The 16,268-nt window shown below is 31.3% G+C and overlaps 1 protein-coding gene across 8 annotated transcripts in view; it reads left to right on the plus strand.

The window, feature by feature from the left end:
• LOC118194614 (S-adenosyl-L-methionine-dependent tRNA 4-demethylwyosine synthase TYW1-like) overlaps positions 1-16,268 on the plus strand; it is a 75,836-nt gene that overhangs the window by 57,145 nt on the left and 2,423 nt on the right. For all 8 annotated transcript variants that reach the window (XM_035365791.2, XM_035365794.2, XM_035365792.2 and 5 more), the window contains 3 exons: positions 5,009-5,322; positions 5,825-5,935; positions 6,545-6,712. In XM_035365791.2, the coding sequence (XP_035221682.1) occupies positions 5,009-5,322; positions 5,825-5,935; positions 6,545-6,712 (593 nt within the window). The remainder of the gene's footprint in view (positions 1-5,008; positions 5,323-5,824; positions 5,936-6,544; positions 6,713-16,268) is intronic.

Here is a 16,268-nt window from a genome sequence, read left to right on the forward strand (position 1 = left end):
AAATTCTAAAAGTTTTGCCATTTCTAGATTTTGTTGTTCGGTGTGTCACTAAATTCTAAAAATTCTGCCACACCAGCTCTGTAACCGGCCTTTACACTATATATATATATTTCATATTTCTTCTGAATGTTCATATTGCTAAAGAAATAAAATTAGCCACTTTTTCTATACATTCTAAATACATTTAGTGTTTTTTAGAATAATAGAAATCCTTAATTAAATCCCAAAATTCTAAAAAGGAAAGGAAATGTGTTGAAGAAAGAAACTGAATACATCAAGAAAATTATTCTTCAAAGATATGTGAAATTATTATTATGTAAATTACCCAATTGTTTATGATTTCAACCTTTAGTACAATTTCCCGTTTCTGTTTCCTCATATGATAGAGTTACTGAGCCAGATTAAATTAAAATTAAATTGTATAATCATTGACCACTAGTCCACACTTTTAGTTTGAATTTGACTGTTCATGTTTAATTACATGGCCGTGAGCTGTAACTGATTTTGTTAGCATCAGAACATGCCTTTATGTTCCAAGTTCTTTTTAAATAAAAAGCTTATTTAAACCTTTGTTTGATATTGTTGTTATTTTCAGCCATAGCGATAATTTGCTTCAGGTTTGTCGGGGGTTTCAGACTATTTAACTTTTACCAGATCTGGTAAACCCTCATAGGTACATTGTGGAGAGGTTGACAAGTTAGGAGATAAAACACGCAGAAACTAGCGAGAGCATTGGTTTGCATATTGAGACAAATCTTTAATGTATAGAAAAGAAGCTTAAATAGAAGGAAATCCATATAAAATAGCTAAAATGTTTGGGAAGGCTTCAAATTAAAATGACGGGTAAATATTTTGTTGAGTGTTGTTGTTACAAAATGTAAATGTATCGTATCTTTTAATGTTTAATTATCCTAATATTGTTTAGAAATCAATGTCATAAATTACATTTATTTTAAACTGTGAAATTGTATTAGATTTTGATTTAAATAGGGCTATTTTAAAAAATATTGTTAAAAAATAAAATTTAAAATTTTATAGTGGCCATGTAAATCCATAATGACTTAAGGTTATCTAACTACCTAATTTAATTACTTATAACTAATTGATTACTCTTAAAAATTATCTCTACATATTAAAGAGAGTTACTGCCTTTCATTAATACTCACTGTGGTCACAAGATAAAACACAAAAATGTAAAAATTCATGTAAAACTTATTCTTTGCATCTAATGAGACTTAAAATAATACAGAACAACTAGGTACTTTAATGACTTATTGGAACCTTAAAGTGTATTAACTGGGTTACAATCCCTGGAGTTCTACATGAAGCTATGGCACTAACTGCATCAAACAGATCCTGACTAACTTTCAACTTTTGCCAACCGTGCCTACATCAGGCCTTTCAGGTTTTTTCTAATCAGCAGGTCTCTCTCTAGAGAAGCAGCAGCGGTGACAACATTGAGTCTTATATTTTGAATCATGCTGATTATGATCTTACTTCTCATTCTAAGTAAACCCTCATAGGTATGCCATTTGACATAAAATCTACCTGCTATTTACAGATATGTGGCCAGGTATGGGACAAATTGGTGACTGACCAGATATGTGACAAAATGAGACATAAAAAAAAAAAATCAACATAAAACACCTAACTGTTAGTAAAACGTATATGTCACTTATCTTCTTTAAAATATGTCCTACTAAAAGTTTAAAGTTTTTAATGCTACTTGATAAATTGCATAAAGTTTATTTTATTCTCAAACTTATTGATAATTATGCTGATTAATTCATGTATAGTAATAATGCATACTACTTAGGGATCTATTTCATTTTTAGGATGGTATTATAGAAGTGAAATTCAGGCATAGATAATATTTTTTATTGAATTTATTCAACCCATTTGCTAATAGGTCCTTAATTTTTTTCGTAAAGGGTCCTTAAAGTACTTAATTTTCGTGTGCAGAAATATGTATGAACCTTGTTATGGGCAGCAATAACACTTGCTACACAGCTGGACATGGAAAGGAATATATTTTGGAATGCAGCTTGAGTCCATGAGTCTTCATTTTTCTGGCAGAGTTAATCTACTGGAGCTCGTATACATTCTGGATGGCAGCTTGAGACTTCAGTTCTCTGGCAGAGTTCATCTCTTGTAGCTACTGATGACTATTATTGTGCCATATATGCTCAAATGGTAAAAGATCTGGTAAATGCACTTGCTGAGGCAGAAATAGAACACATTATCTATAAAGGGGAAGAAAAGGCAGCATATTTCAAAATAAATCAGAATTTAGCACAAATCAGTTGTATATCAGATATGTTTTAATATTACTATAAAATGTTAATTATCAAGAAAGTGGCAGTTTTCAGTATATTAAACTTACATATCAAAAGCAGCTAAAAATGATAAGAATTTTAATTACCAGTATTATCAATTAATTTCAGATATTACAACATTTGTTTGCTACTTACACTGTTTTCATGTACTTGCTAAAATTTTTTATACTTTGATTCTTTGCCACGGTATCAAGTAGTAATTATTGTAGAAAATATATGGGCAGTTTTTTAAAAGTACAAAATTTTAACTCTCTAATGTTGACTGAATGTGGTTTATGTTTGATAATTTTTTATAATTGCAACATATAACAATATTCAAAACAAATCTGATGTATCAACAAATGTTGCATCAAAAGTGGTTAGTATCATCAGCATATAAGGTGTTTTCTCCCTCTATCCAAAATGCCATCGGTGTATAATGGTAGCACACTCTCTTCGTAATCAAGAGGTCCAGGTTTGAGTCCCAGCAAGGGCATTGCACATTTTTTAAAATAACCTAATGACACTGCAACTGGCACCCGAACTAAAAGGTGGTGGGCAATAATTTGTCAAAACTAGGTTTTGGCGATTGGCTCCCCAATTCCCAGTCACCCTTTAAAAGGGGGAATATATAAAGTACTTTCTCCCTCCTTTCTGCATGCCTTTGTGGTATAATGGTAGCATATACTTGGCACATATTCAAGAGGTCCGATTTGAGTCCCAGAGAGCACTGCACATTTTTCACATCTCCTGCTTCAAAAAAAAAAAAAAAAAAAAAAAAAGCTTTTTAGGTTTTATATTATGCCTCAAGAGGCTTATTTTTTTTTAACTTTTCATGTGTTACTTTTATTTATTAAATTTCATGTTCTTTGCACTTAAAACACATAAAATTCAATTCAACAGCAATATCATAAAATATTTAAAAACAGCAAAACAGCTTATCTATATGAAAGCTTTTAGGTTTTATATTATGCCTCAAGAGGCTTATTTTTTTACTTTTTATGTGTTACTTTTATTTATTAAATTTCATGTTCTTTGCACTTAAAACACATAAAATTCAATTCAACAGCAATATCATAAAATATTTAAAAACAGCTTATCTATAGAATTTCCAATACAGAATCTCACGTGCTGGAGATAAAAATGTTATTTTTTTCATAAAGTGTTGTCATTGCTTGCTTTGAAATTGTTGAGTTTGTTCATCAAAAATGCATTAAAGTTTACAAAATTTTAAATAGGTAAAAAAACAAATTCAAAATAAAAAATTCGGGCTTCCAGGTACCCATGTTCGCCTAGAGGATTGCATAATTCAAAATTTCTTGGCTCTAGTATTAATCACCATCATATATCTCCTGTGCCATTATCTGAAACATGTCCAAATATGTATTAGAATTGCATCCCAAATTATTAATATTTATATTGCACCATATTGCCATTAATTGATATCACAGTTTGTAGCAAAGTAGTTGAATAAAGCATATGAATATCTATTAGCTTCACATTTGGACCATTATTATTGTTGAAAATATACCTGTATGAAATTAAGTACACCAGAATACCTGGTAATACTATAATAGTAAGTAACTGCTATTAAAAGAAGTAACTACTGATACTGCAGTAATGAAAGTACTGCATTGACTCTTTCTAAGATGAAAGGCTCCACTGAAATGGCTGTTGAAATGACCGCTAGTGCAGTTTTGGAGATAAAGAAAATTACCAATTAAAGGAAGATGCTAAAAGCACAATAAAACAAAATAATAATAATAATAATAATGGCTTTTGAAGAAAAAATTGTGAAAGAGTTAGTGAATATAAAAATCATCATCAATGTAGAAATCAAAATGCAAAAACCTTTAAGTGTAGTTGGTTGAGTTATTAATGAGAGATAAAAAAGAAAGAAAATCTGAAAGGATCCAGATTTTAACACTGCACTAGATGATTTGTTGTTTTTTATGCTCCAGCTGAGCTTGCAATTTATTGATCTGTTCACTTTCTTCAGACTTATGTCACATAAAATTTAACACCAAAACCACAAAAATTTAAAAACAGCATATCTTTAGATTTCATGACAAAGTATATATATTCATTATATTTATTTCTTAAAAAATAATATATGGCAATAACAGTTGTTGGAAGAATTCTTTTATTTGAATTTATTTATTTATGGACAAAAAGTGTGGATTGAAACTAATTGTAGCTTTGGTGCTAAAAAGACTGAGTAAAAGTGAAAAGCTGTCATACAGAAATGAATTTTCTGATTTAAAATGCCTTTTATTTCTGTGGTTTAAGAATGGATTTTACTCCCACTATATTTAAAGGATTGCATGAAACTCTAAGCATGAAAAAGACCCAAAGTTGTTTTGTATTTGATAATATGCTTATTGGACTTAATTAGAGTGATTAATAACTGAAATTCAAAATTTTACCCTAAAAAGTGATAAAAAATGAACGAAAAGAAAATGTTGTCAAAGAAAAATTATGTTGTTTAGGTAATTCTGAGAATCTAGGCTATTTTGTTATTTCTTTATTATGTATAGCAAAATTTTGCTTCTAAAGCAGTACTTTTGAGGAATCTAATGACATCATTGTAACAATTATTTCTGAATTATCATTTATTTTTCATGGTATTTATATATTTAATGTGGCACATATAATGTTGTAGTTCAAAGTTATGAATTCCAAATTTTTTTCAGGTGTACCTGGAGTGAAACCTGAAAGACTATCTGAGGGCATGGAAGTCAAGCACTGTGCCTTATCTTTAGTTGGAGAGCCTATAATGTATCCAGAGATAAATACTCTAATTCGACTCTTACACAGTAAAAAAATATCAACATTTCTTGTTACAAATGCTCAGTTTCCAGATGCTATAGAAAATTTAGACCCTGTTACTCAGTTATATGTTTCAGTTGATGCTAGTAATGAACAGAGCTTAAAAAAAATCGACCGCCCTCTTTTTAAGGATTTTTGGCAGCGCTTTATTGATAGCTTACAAGCATTATCAAAAAAGGTTAGTTGATGGTTAAAACAGTTTAATTTGATTATCTATGAAAAAAAAAAAAAAAAAAAAAAAAAAGACTAGTGTGAATTTAATACTCGTATATTAAGTTATGAAGAAGTGATTGATATAACTTTAGAGTTTATTTTAATAACTTTAAATATTTACTTTGACATGAATGAGTCAAATCCTTTGTTATTTAAAAAATGTTTTGGTATTTTTATTATTTTCCTGCAATTTCTTTAAATTTTACTTATTTATGGTTTTATATGTTAAGAAATTTTGTTAATTAAATTTTATAATATTTGATTGCTTTATATTTTACTGAATAAATTTTCAATTCTGATTTTAAAATGTTTAAAAAATTCATACATGATTGCTTTATCTTTTACTGAATAAATTTTCAATTCAGATTTTAAAATGTTTTTCCTTCTCTATATTATAAAATCTTATTTCTAAAATGTTTTAAATAGCAATTTTTTTTTTTTTTTTTTTTTTTTTTTTTTCTTTAAAGGGCCAGAGAACTGTGTATAGATTAACATTAGTGAAATCTTGGAATACAGAAGAAATAAAAGGCTATGCTAAACTAGTAGAAATTGGAAAACCAGATTTTATTGAAATAAAGGTTAGTTTATATCCCTGAAAAGAAATAATAATAATAATAATAGTAGGGTAAAATTAGTAAACAAAGTCTTAGCTAATCTGAAATTTAAAAAAAGAAAGTTATTGCTTTATTGATAATTAGAATAGAAGTTCCAAAAATATCTGTCCTGGAATCTTTGTTATTAGCAACATGACATACAAAGAAACTCACTAAGAGTCCTAAAGGAAGGAGGCAATAGTGAGTTTTGTGCCAGTGCACTCAGAGAGAAGAAATGTGTTTTCTTAAGGAAACAACAAAATTGTGTCCAGCTATTTAAAAAAAAAAAAAAAAAAAAAAATGTTTTGAACTGCAGATTTACGCTGGTGAAATATCATGAGTGCATTATTGCCTAATTTTATAATGGGAATTTCCTTTTATTGTTTTGAGTGAATTTATATATATGGTAATTATATTGCTAACAGAAAGAAGAAGAAAAGTTAGTATATTTGGAGAGTGCAATTTCTCTGTTTTGTTTATATTATCAGGAAAATTATGACTTTTATTTTGGTTTTATGTGAATCAACTTTTTAGTCATCGTGTATTATTGTATTCAAATAATCCAAAAAAGATAATATTTTTGCCTTTTGTCAGGGTGTTACATATTGTGGGACATCCAATGCAAGTAACTTAACAATGAACAATGTTCCTTGGCATGAAGAAGTATACTCATTTGCCTTAAAGTTAGCTGAAAGCTTGTCTGATTACAAGATTGCATCTGAGCATGAGCATTCTAACTGCATTCTAATTGCTCATAAAAAGGTAATTTTATATATATGTATATATTTAGTTTTGTAAATTTGTTTGTTATAATAAAAATTAATTTTTACTTCTGAAAAAATTTTAAAACTAAAAGCAGTATTTCAACTAAATCTTGCAGAAGGCCTGGTATAAAAATAAATTGTTTTAGCTCTTAAATTTATTTATTTTTTTGGTGGGAAAAAATCCAGTCATTAGGCTTTTCAGTACTATTTTTGTTTGATAGATATGCAATCTTTATTGTAAAATAAATAATGTTTTATGGTACTTAGAAAGGCTTTTTAGTAACATAAACATTAACTAAGCTTAATCCTTAAAAGTGTTTTAGGAGGAAGAAAAAGAAAAGTCATATCATTATGTTACATTTATTAATTCAAGTGATTTTCAGTGCACACCATTCTCTTTATAAATCTCTACAACTGTCTTAGGTAGCTTTTACAAAATCAGCTTACTAAATTACGTTTTGAATCATATTTGTCTATATTGGATCTTATTGATAGATAACTGTGGTTTAAGGTTATGAAGATCCTTTAAGGCTAGGGAATTGTCTAAAAATTAACATTGGTGCAGTCTTTGAATGCAGAAGAAATAATGGGCTATACCAAATTAGTAGAGATTGGAAAACCAGATTTTATTGAAAGAAAGGCTAATTTATATCCTTAAAAAAGTCAAAAATGCGATAAGAAAAGTCAATCTGAAATTTAAAAAAGGGAGTATCTTTACTTTATTGATAGAATAAAGGAATTCTTAGAATGTGTACTAAACATAAAAGAAATATCGAAGGTATACCAAGATGATTGTAAGGTGAAATTATTTTTACTCTGAGGAAGTTTGGATTGATCTCATGATCACATGTGAAAGTTACATGGCTGAATTTGATTCTTGATTGGGTCATTAACAGTATCTATCTACAACTGTGCCTGTTGAGGTTAACACGTTGACTGCCACGGCACTTTTCGGATTCTGGCCCAAAAGCCAAATCGATTTAATCATATTATATTATTTAAAATACTATTTATAATTTTTAACAATCATTTAAAAGTTTATAGGATTTTTTTTTTTAATAGAAAAAGAGGTTTTACAAATTGTCTAATTGGCTTTTGTTAGAAAAAGCTCTTCGCAGAAGCCCACGAGTTGTTTTGTACAGACATGCTTCAACTTGTCGCCTCGGTACATCTAAAACAAGCACTAAGCGAGTAAGTAACTTGAAGCGGCACAAAAGTGGCAAGTCAAGAAACTACAAAATAACTCGTATTGGGCGTCCTGAAGAAGTGCAATAATATGAGTTATCTCGTGTTGGGCAGTGAACATGTTAATTGAAAAGGAGAACATGAACTGAAACTATTTAACTAACTAATAAGTAGTGGCATAACTGTTTTTTCCCTTTTAAAATGCTTTTAATTATAAAGATATTTTTATCTGTTATCTAATAAAGAGACATGCTACATATCAGATATGGCCAACAAGTTAACTGCAAGCCAGTTTTTGGTTCCTCAATCCATCAGATCATTTTTTAGATAAATACACATCATATCAGAATAGCAAAATCAGAGTTTTACTATTAATATGATATTACAGGGGTTCCCAACTGGTAGTATGCAAGAGAAAAATAGGTGGTACTCAAAGAAGTAAAGTATTATTAACTATTAAATTTAAAAATTGTAACCCCATCATCCTGATTGAGTTTTTTCTCTAACATTTGTAAATTTATGCGATCTGAGCTTTGTTCAGCAGTTGTGGTGGTAGTAGTACTTTGTAGTGGTTGTACTAAAGATTTTCAATTTTTGTTTAGATGATACACGTTAGTCAAAAGGTTGAGAACCGCAGTAATATAATCTTTCTTCTATATAGCTCAGATTGGTAATAGTAGCCTTCTAAAAATACTGTGAAACCACCTGTAAATTTTAAATTTAATTTGGGCAAAGAAAGTGTATCCCAAGTTACTAAATTTAACTAACAATAAAACATGTAAATAAGGGATTGATGTATTTAAGTTACTAGTCTTCTTACTTCTCATCATGAAGCCCATGAACTTCCATATGTTGATTGTAGTGTTTTATTTCGATCATGTTGAGAATATTTGCATGGTGTAATATGTGGTTGCCTAACAAGGGAGCGTACTGATATAAGTAAAATATAAATTTTATGGGTGCTTTCCTTGAGATTAACAAAACAGATGAACAGGAAATGTTGACCTGTGAGGAAAAACATTGTGAATAACAGGTGATTAACTTGACTTGTATGTTGACAGGTACTTGGCTGCAATAGTTCCATGCAATACTTTATATAAATGCTGTTTTGGACACTTTGCTGCATTTCTATTCCCGATCTAATCTTTGAGGTCTATATTCTATGTCAGGATTCCATACATCGATTCACTGCACCACGCTGAAGAGAATTATGGTTATCAATAACCAGAACAACACATATCCCGGATAGGCACATCGGTGCGACACACGATCTTCACACATTTCTTGGCTTCTGCTGCAGGATTATTTAGCATTGACATTTTCACTTCTTCAGCACAATGCAGCTGTAAGAGAGAATGCAAATTCCCCAACACTGTCCCTTGCAGAGCTGGAAAGAGAATAAAACAGAAAAATAATCATTTGTTAAAGTTGAAGACCTAACTGATTCATACATTTTTCTGTGTTTCTCCCTTCAAGATTCTTCATTAAAATACTCTGGGCATTTCTGCTGTAGAATGCTGTAGAATGTGAATGTTCTTATCTAATAAAACTCTAATGTAATGAAAGCAAGTATCAGTGTGTTTTCTTCAAGAGTGATTACCTGGATTTTCACTAAATACTGTACACTTTGAATATTATTGTACAGCAAAGTTGGTTCTGGTATCTTCTCTAAAATACCTAGCTCTGTTAAGAGCAAGTGCATTGCTTTTTATGAAGCTTCAGTTAACACTGTGTATTCTGCTTGATAGCACTACAGTTATTTGCTTGTGTGATTCTCAAGAAATCAGGCTTCCTGCTAATATGAAAATGATTTCCTGTCAAGAGAATTTGGCGCAGTCCATGTCTATATAACGGTTAAGACTTTTATGTGCTTTCAGATAAGTTCTTTTCCTGTTTAACATAAAAGTATTATAGTTAGCATTTTTCTTGAATCCAGTGAAAGTATTTCAGGCAGGTCATATATATATAGCTAATTAAATTAAAGTATTCAATTGAGGATTGATGCTTACTTTTGGTTATACTTTCGTTTTTTCTTTTGTAATGATTTTTTATGATTCGCATAGTTTAATTTTAGGGTCTAATACTGTTGATATAGGCCTATATTCTTGCATGCCTTACCTTTATTTACTGAATTTGGCTAATTGATGCATTTTCATTTTGTTCATTGCTAATACCTAAACTGTTTTATTTTACCCAAGTCCCTCATTTCAAAAGTGTTGTTGAGAGTTTTCTTAATGTGTATCACAGATGATTTGTTTTTAGTTAGGTTTATCAAATCATCTACATAAGTAGTCATTATGATACAGTCATCTGTTTCTTTCTGAACATAAATACAGTTATCTGACATTAATTTTTTGAATTTTAGTTTCTTCAAGGTTTCGTTTAATTTTAGAGTCCACATATGTCCTACTTACTTAAGTCCATAAATTGAGCTTTCCTTCAGCTTGCAAAGTGTTCCTTCAGAAATTACAGAACCTTTTGATTGAGACATAAAGATCTCTTTATCAATTTTTCCATTCAGATAAGCTGTTTGATCATCCATTTGATTGTATCTTCAGATTGTATTTGGCAGCTAATGTAAGCAGTATGCATATAGAGTTGTAGCAAACTACCATCTGTTGTACTTGTCACATACAGCAAGAATAAATCTGGCAGCAACTGCAGGTAGAAAAATTCTGCAGCGCTTGAATAGCAACAGAGAATAACATTCCAGACGCGTTTTTGTAAGGAAGCCAATTTCATCTCGGAGAGAGAATTGCGTTGTAAAATTGAGTTTGGGTGAATGAAATGGAATCCACTGCCCACTGCAGATATTAGTAAAATGTATTTAGAATATTTGCTGCATTTGAAAGGATAAAACCCTTATGTTTGAGTTTGTGGTATTTAACCTCCGAAAAGTTGTCTTGAGTTCAGAAAATTATTCAGGACTTATTCTTGTTCTGCAGATAAGTTCAAATTTTGTTATTGTGTTTGTAGTATATAATTTGCCAATTATGATTAGAATTCTATTAAATACATTTTCAAAATTCTGGAATGGTATTTAAAATTTTAGATGTAAAGTATTCACTGCTATGTCGGAGCCAGTGGCAGTCAGGTGTAAAGTAAGAACGTTTTGCTTACGACATAACAAAATGGCGAGCCAACCAGGATTGCGATCCTGATTCAAATTTGCGAGGATTGTTATATTAATATAGTTGAGAAAGTATTGTGTTTGTTATATTATTATAGAAGTAAATATTAATTTAAGTCTTCTTTGGAAACGTAATGCGTTTTATCATCTGCAATGTTGAATTTCATAATAGTATTCAAACTAGTTTAGATTTATTGTGTATGAATGTTATGACCTATTTTTATTCATTTTTATTATATTGAGTTATATTTTTGGAATGCCTGAGTAAAGATGTTTTTGAGGATTTGTCGGAATGATGATAAAATTACAGATTTGGGGTTTTAAGCAAGTCTGTATTTAAAGGTAAAATGGCTGTTGATATGCTAAAGGAAAGGCATGCAGTGCTTTCACTAGGACAGTTAAGATTCTAAAGAACGAACTATGTAAAGATGTTCATGCAGATAAAGCTGTATTAAAAGATAAAATTGGGAAGTTAGAAACGATAATTGCTGAGTTAAAATCTTACAATTCAGATATACTAGATTTATTGATTAAGGGCAAAGCCACTGAAGATGTTCTAGAAACTGAAGTTATAAGCTGCGAGGAATATTCAGATGAATTTATCACAATTAATCGTTGGGTGAAAAAAGTGTAGATAATGCAAGGACCGAAGTGCCAACACAAGTTCTAACATGTACAGTAGCATAAGCGCTTCTAATGGAAAACGGTACAAGTTGCCAAAAATTCGATGGGCAATTATTAAGTTACCTAACATTTTGGGGTCAATTTAAAAAGATCCTAGGGGATAAAGAACTTAATGACATTGACAAATTCCATTATTTAGCTCAATGTTACCAGAAACTCGGGCTAGTGAGTTGATAGGAAGTTATCCTTTAACAGCTGAAAATTACCCAAAAGCTCTTTCTGCGTTTTGGCAACAAGGAAATTTTAACTGAGATATATGTGAGGATTAAAATTAATTATCCAAAATGTACGCTTACAAGGGGAGAATCGGGTGCCGCTATTGTCACTGTTTGACAAAATCAAATCCCACCTCAGATCTCCAAAGTCTCTAGGTTTAGCCCTGGATATAGAGTTCACAGACTGTTGGTAGTGAGAGACAACGACGGAGTCATCAGAGTTAAAACTAAAATCATTGAATATGATGATGAATTATGCTTCCTTTATCCCCTGTTGCTTCCATCCAAGCATTATTTGACTAAATGCCTCGTAAGAGAGTATCCTGAAAAGAATTGTCATGTGGGAGTGCAAATATTAGCTGCTAAGTTAAGAAAGCGATACTGGATCATTTCGTCAAATGTAATATAAGATCTTGCATAAGCTGATGTGTAGTATGTAGGAGATTTACTGATAAGGCTTTATCCACCCCTTGACAGAGTAAGAGATTCGTGAATCTTTGAAACACTGGAGTCGATCTTTGTGGACATTTACTTCTGAGACAAAAGGGTAAAGCTTGGATCGTCTTGTTCACCTGCGCCGCATACCGAGCAGTTCACCTGGAGCCTATCACCTCTCTGAGTACCGAAATGTTTCTACAGGTTCTGAGATGGTTCATTGCCAGGCGAGGCCATCCTGCGACAGTGTATTCAGATAACGAAACCAATTTTACCGGAGCAGACAATGCTCTGAAATGCCTGGATTGGAGAAAAATTACAGAAAAAGAGTGTTTTCCAATAAAATGGAAATTTATCCCCCCTAGAGCTGCATGGTGGGGGAATGGTGGGAACGCTTAGTTCGTTCCACCAAGACTCATCTTGTGTGAATTCTAGGGAGGTTGTCGGTGAATTTCGAGGAGTTACTGATCATCCTGTGTGATGTTGAATCCACATTAAACAGCTTCCTTTAACGTACATCTATGATGATTTGGAAGAGCTCGTACCTCTGACACCTTCCCTGTTTTTGCAAAACATAAAAAAAGTAAGGGTACCAGATTTCGATTACATCGATTCCCAGAAACTGAATGTATGTGCAAATTACTGCAATACGTTGAGACAAGAACTGAGAAGTCATTTCCACAAGCAGTATCTGGCTCAACTGGTGCTTAAGGCCAGCGTTTCATGTCAAAACCTAAAGGGGGACGTAGTCTTCATAGAACTAGACAATAAAAAACATGTAATGTGGCCAATGGGCAAAATTGTAAAAATATTTAATAGTAGAGATGGGGCTACAAGACTGGTACAAGTAAAAACAAGCAGTGAATATTTGGTAAGACCAATCAAAAAACTGTATCCACTAGAAGTTTCAACTGCCAGTGATCCTGTACTAACCAAGGACAGGGTTCGTAGAGTCTTTAAAAGTCCTTAATTTTGACCAAAATCAGCAGAAGGTCCTTAATTTTAATCATCTGAAATTTCTGTCTGTTTTTGCGATTGCCATTTTGATGTGAATTAGCATTTTGAAGGAATATTTTTGGCGATTTACTGACGTATCTTTTGAATGGGTTCATGGGTTATAATTTGTTTCTATTTCTAATATAAAAGTGATGGGATACTCGAGGTTCTAAGCAAGAAGCAGGAGTGTTTGTGGGACCCCAAAAAATCCCCTGAAACTTTTACGGACTTACTACCGACATTTTGGTGTTTCGAGAAGGGGGGGGGAGAAATGAAAAATTACAATTATAAAGTATTGAATGACCTAATTATAAAAGTTCAATGAATTACTTTTTTGCAAAATTAATAACCATAAATTTTCAAACATATAAACTACTACATTTTATGTAAATATTTTAAATTACCTGAATTAATTCTTTAAAAAAAATTATCTAATTTCTGCTGCTTTTTTTTATTTTCTGCTGTTTGTGGGCTTGTCTTTCTTCTTTTGTGGTGAACTTCATAATTGCAGGAAGGTTGACTTTTATTTTCCTCATTTACAGTTGAAGAAATTTCCTCGAGAACTGCACATGCAGAGGTAGAAGCAGTTTGCTTTTCTGCTAATGTAGAAGGTTTTTCAGAGACTTTTATAGGTGACTCATCTGAAATACATGTTTTCCAACTTCTGTTCATATTCAGTAAGAGATCTTTGTGAATTGGATCAGTCACTGGATTTTTTTAGCCATATTTTTCACATGAGGTTTCTTCAGAAGCCATTAAATCATATTTAATAGTCTGCACTGCATCTAGGGAATCAATCTTAAGAGAGGTTCTATAGTCAGTGACAAGTGTATCCATTAAGTTGAATGCACTTTCCACTAATAGGCCATGGAAGCAGCTAAGGCAGGCTTTGACCAATTTAGCCAATGTAGGATACTTATAATCATTTGTGAAATCATCTTTTAAATTAAAAACTTTAGACCAATATTTATCAATTGAACACTTGACTTCATTTCTACTTTCATCAGATGTGTAGAGCATTTCTTTGGTGATATCAATATCACTCTGGTATAACCTTATTTCAGCTTCTACTTTTGACTTTTCATTATCACTAAAAATATGGGACATAAAAGATAATAATTTTTCAAAAGCTAATATTGTACTGGTTTTACCTCTTAGCTCTGGATCTAATGCTGTAAAACTAATTAGATATGAATTTTTAAGGGGTAATTTCTGTTTCATATGCTGTGCTGTATTAGTATAAGCTTTCATCAGAGAAATTTGTAATTCTTTTGCTATTGGATGATTTTTTGATAATTTCTTCAGGAGAGTGGAAGCTTCTGCACCAGTAAATATTACTTTGCTAGGCAGATGGAATTCTGGATTTGTGACATCAACCTTTAATAAATCATTATAAGATGTGCACTCTATATTTTCTGGCTTCATAAAAAAAGAGAAAAATTTTGCCATCAATTTATAAATACTGGAATGTATTAAATGAAGCATTTTTTTTTTTTGTTTCAAATAATTTAATATATGTGTTGAACTCTGGTAATACTGCTGAATATAATGCCATATGCAATAAAGTTTTGTTTTGCATAACAAATAACCCATTTAGTATTCTTTTTTTCCGAGCTAAAGCAACCTTTGTGAGTTGTTGGGAATGCAAGCAAGAATACACCCCTTCAAAAAATTTTTTCTGAGCTGCAGAAATATTTCTTTTATTGTATACAGTTTCAACATAAGAAAAATAATCCCCTTTATCAGTTTTATCCAAGTAGTGAAAATAAAATGCAATAAGAGCATCCCACAGATCTTTGATTCTTTCTAAAACACATAAAATGTACACCCACCTATGGTCTGGTCTCTTCAAGGGCTTAAGTTTTTTAATGGCAAGGGATTCACAGATTTTGAAAAAATTTTTACTTTTACTGCAGCTTTTCATATCAAAATAGATGTCATCAAAAAAATCTTCTAAGTATCTATCAAAACATGAAGCAAATTTTTTTGCACAGTTATTAGCTGTGTGACATGTGTCACCATTCAATATCTAATAAGTGGGGTGCTTTGTTTGATCGTAGTCTGGTTTCAACACCCTTTTTTTTTCCACGCATGGTGTTACATGAGTCCATTAATACACTAATTAAGTTTGCCCATGGAATATTATTATCTTCAATAGTATTAACAACTGCTTTAAAAACAGCTTCTGAATTGCAAGATTCCATCTTTAGAGATTCAAAATGATGAACTACAACTTCATTTTGATTGTTGTCATAAAACTGCACCAATATTGCCAGTATACTTTCTTGAACATTACTAGTACTTTCATCCAAATTTAGAGAAAATGGAGTCTCCTTTAAAGTTTTAATGATATTTTCCTTAGTAGTTTTTGCTAGCCCATATTTCATCTTATAACATGAGTAGTCCTCGATAATTCCAACAAGTTTAGTGCCGTCTGAACGCGGCTCAACTGTTTGCAGAGTTCAATTAAATTGGGAGCTACATTGAAAGAAAGAGAATTCTCGGCGATAATCGAAGTTATTAATACCTCTTGGCGTGCTTTTCTTGTCACTATATCCAATGGCCGAGCATCAGTCTCCAGTAAGTCATCAGTATTTTTTGAATTAGCATAATTACTTAAAGTCATTGAATGTCTAATGCACTTTGAATATTTTATGTGCGCCACAGTTTTAGAATGATTTGTGAAAGCCTTAATCCTTCCCCACCATACTTCAGCAGTGAGTTACAAAAAACACAATATGCTTGTCCAGCAACATTTATTTTCTTGCACCATGTGCCGATGGTATCCCCATTACCATCTCTCCATTCAATCCAATTCCACCTGAATGCGTTCCGGACACCTTCTTCTAATTGTATAATATCACTACTTATATCGAGAAATTTCATAGTGAAATTCTCTTGCGTACATA

Source organism: Stegodyphus dumicola, chromosome 5 (genome assembly GCF_044657685.1).
Source record: "Stegodyphus dumicola isolate Sdum_Otavi_A_Nest chromosome 5, ASM4465768v1".
Taxonomy (NCBI): Eukaryota; Metazoa; Arthropoda; class Arachnida; order Araneae; family Eresidae; genus Stegodyphus; species Stegodyphus dumicola.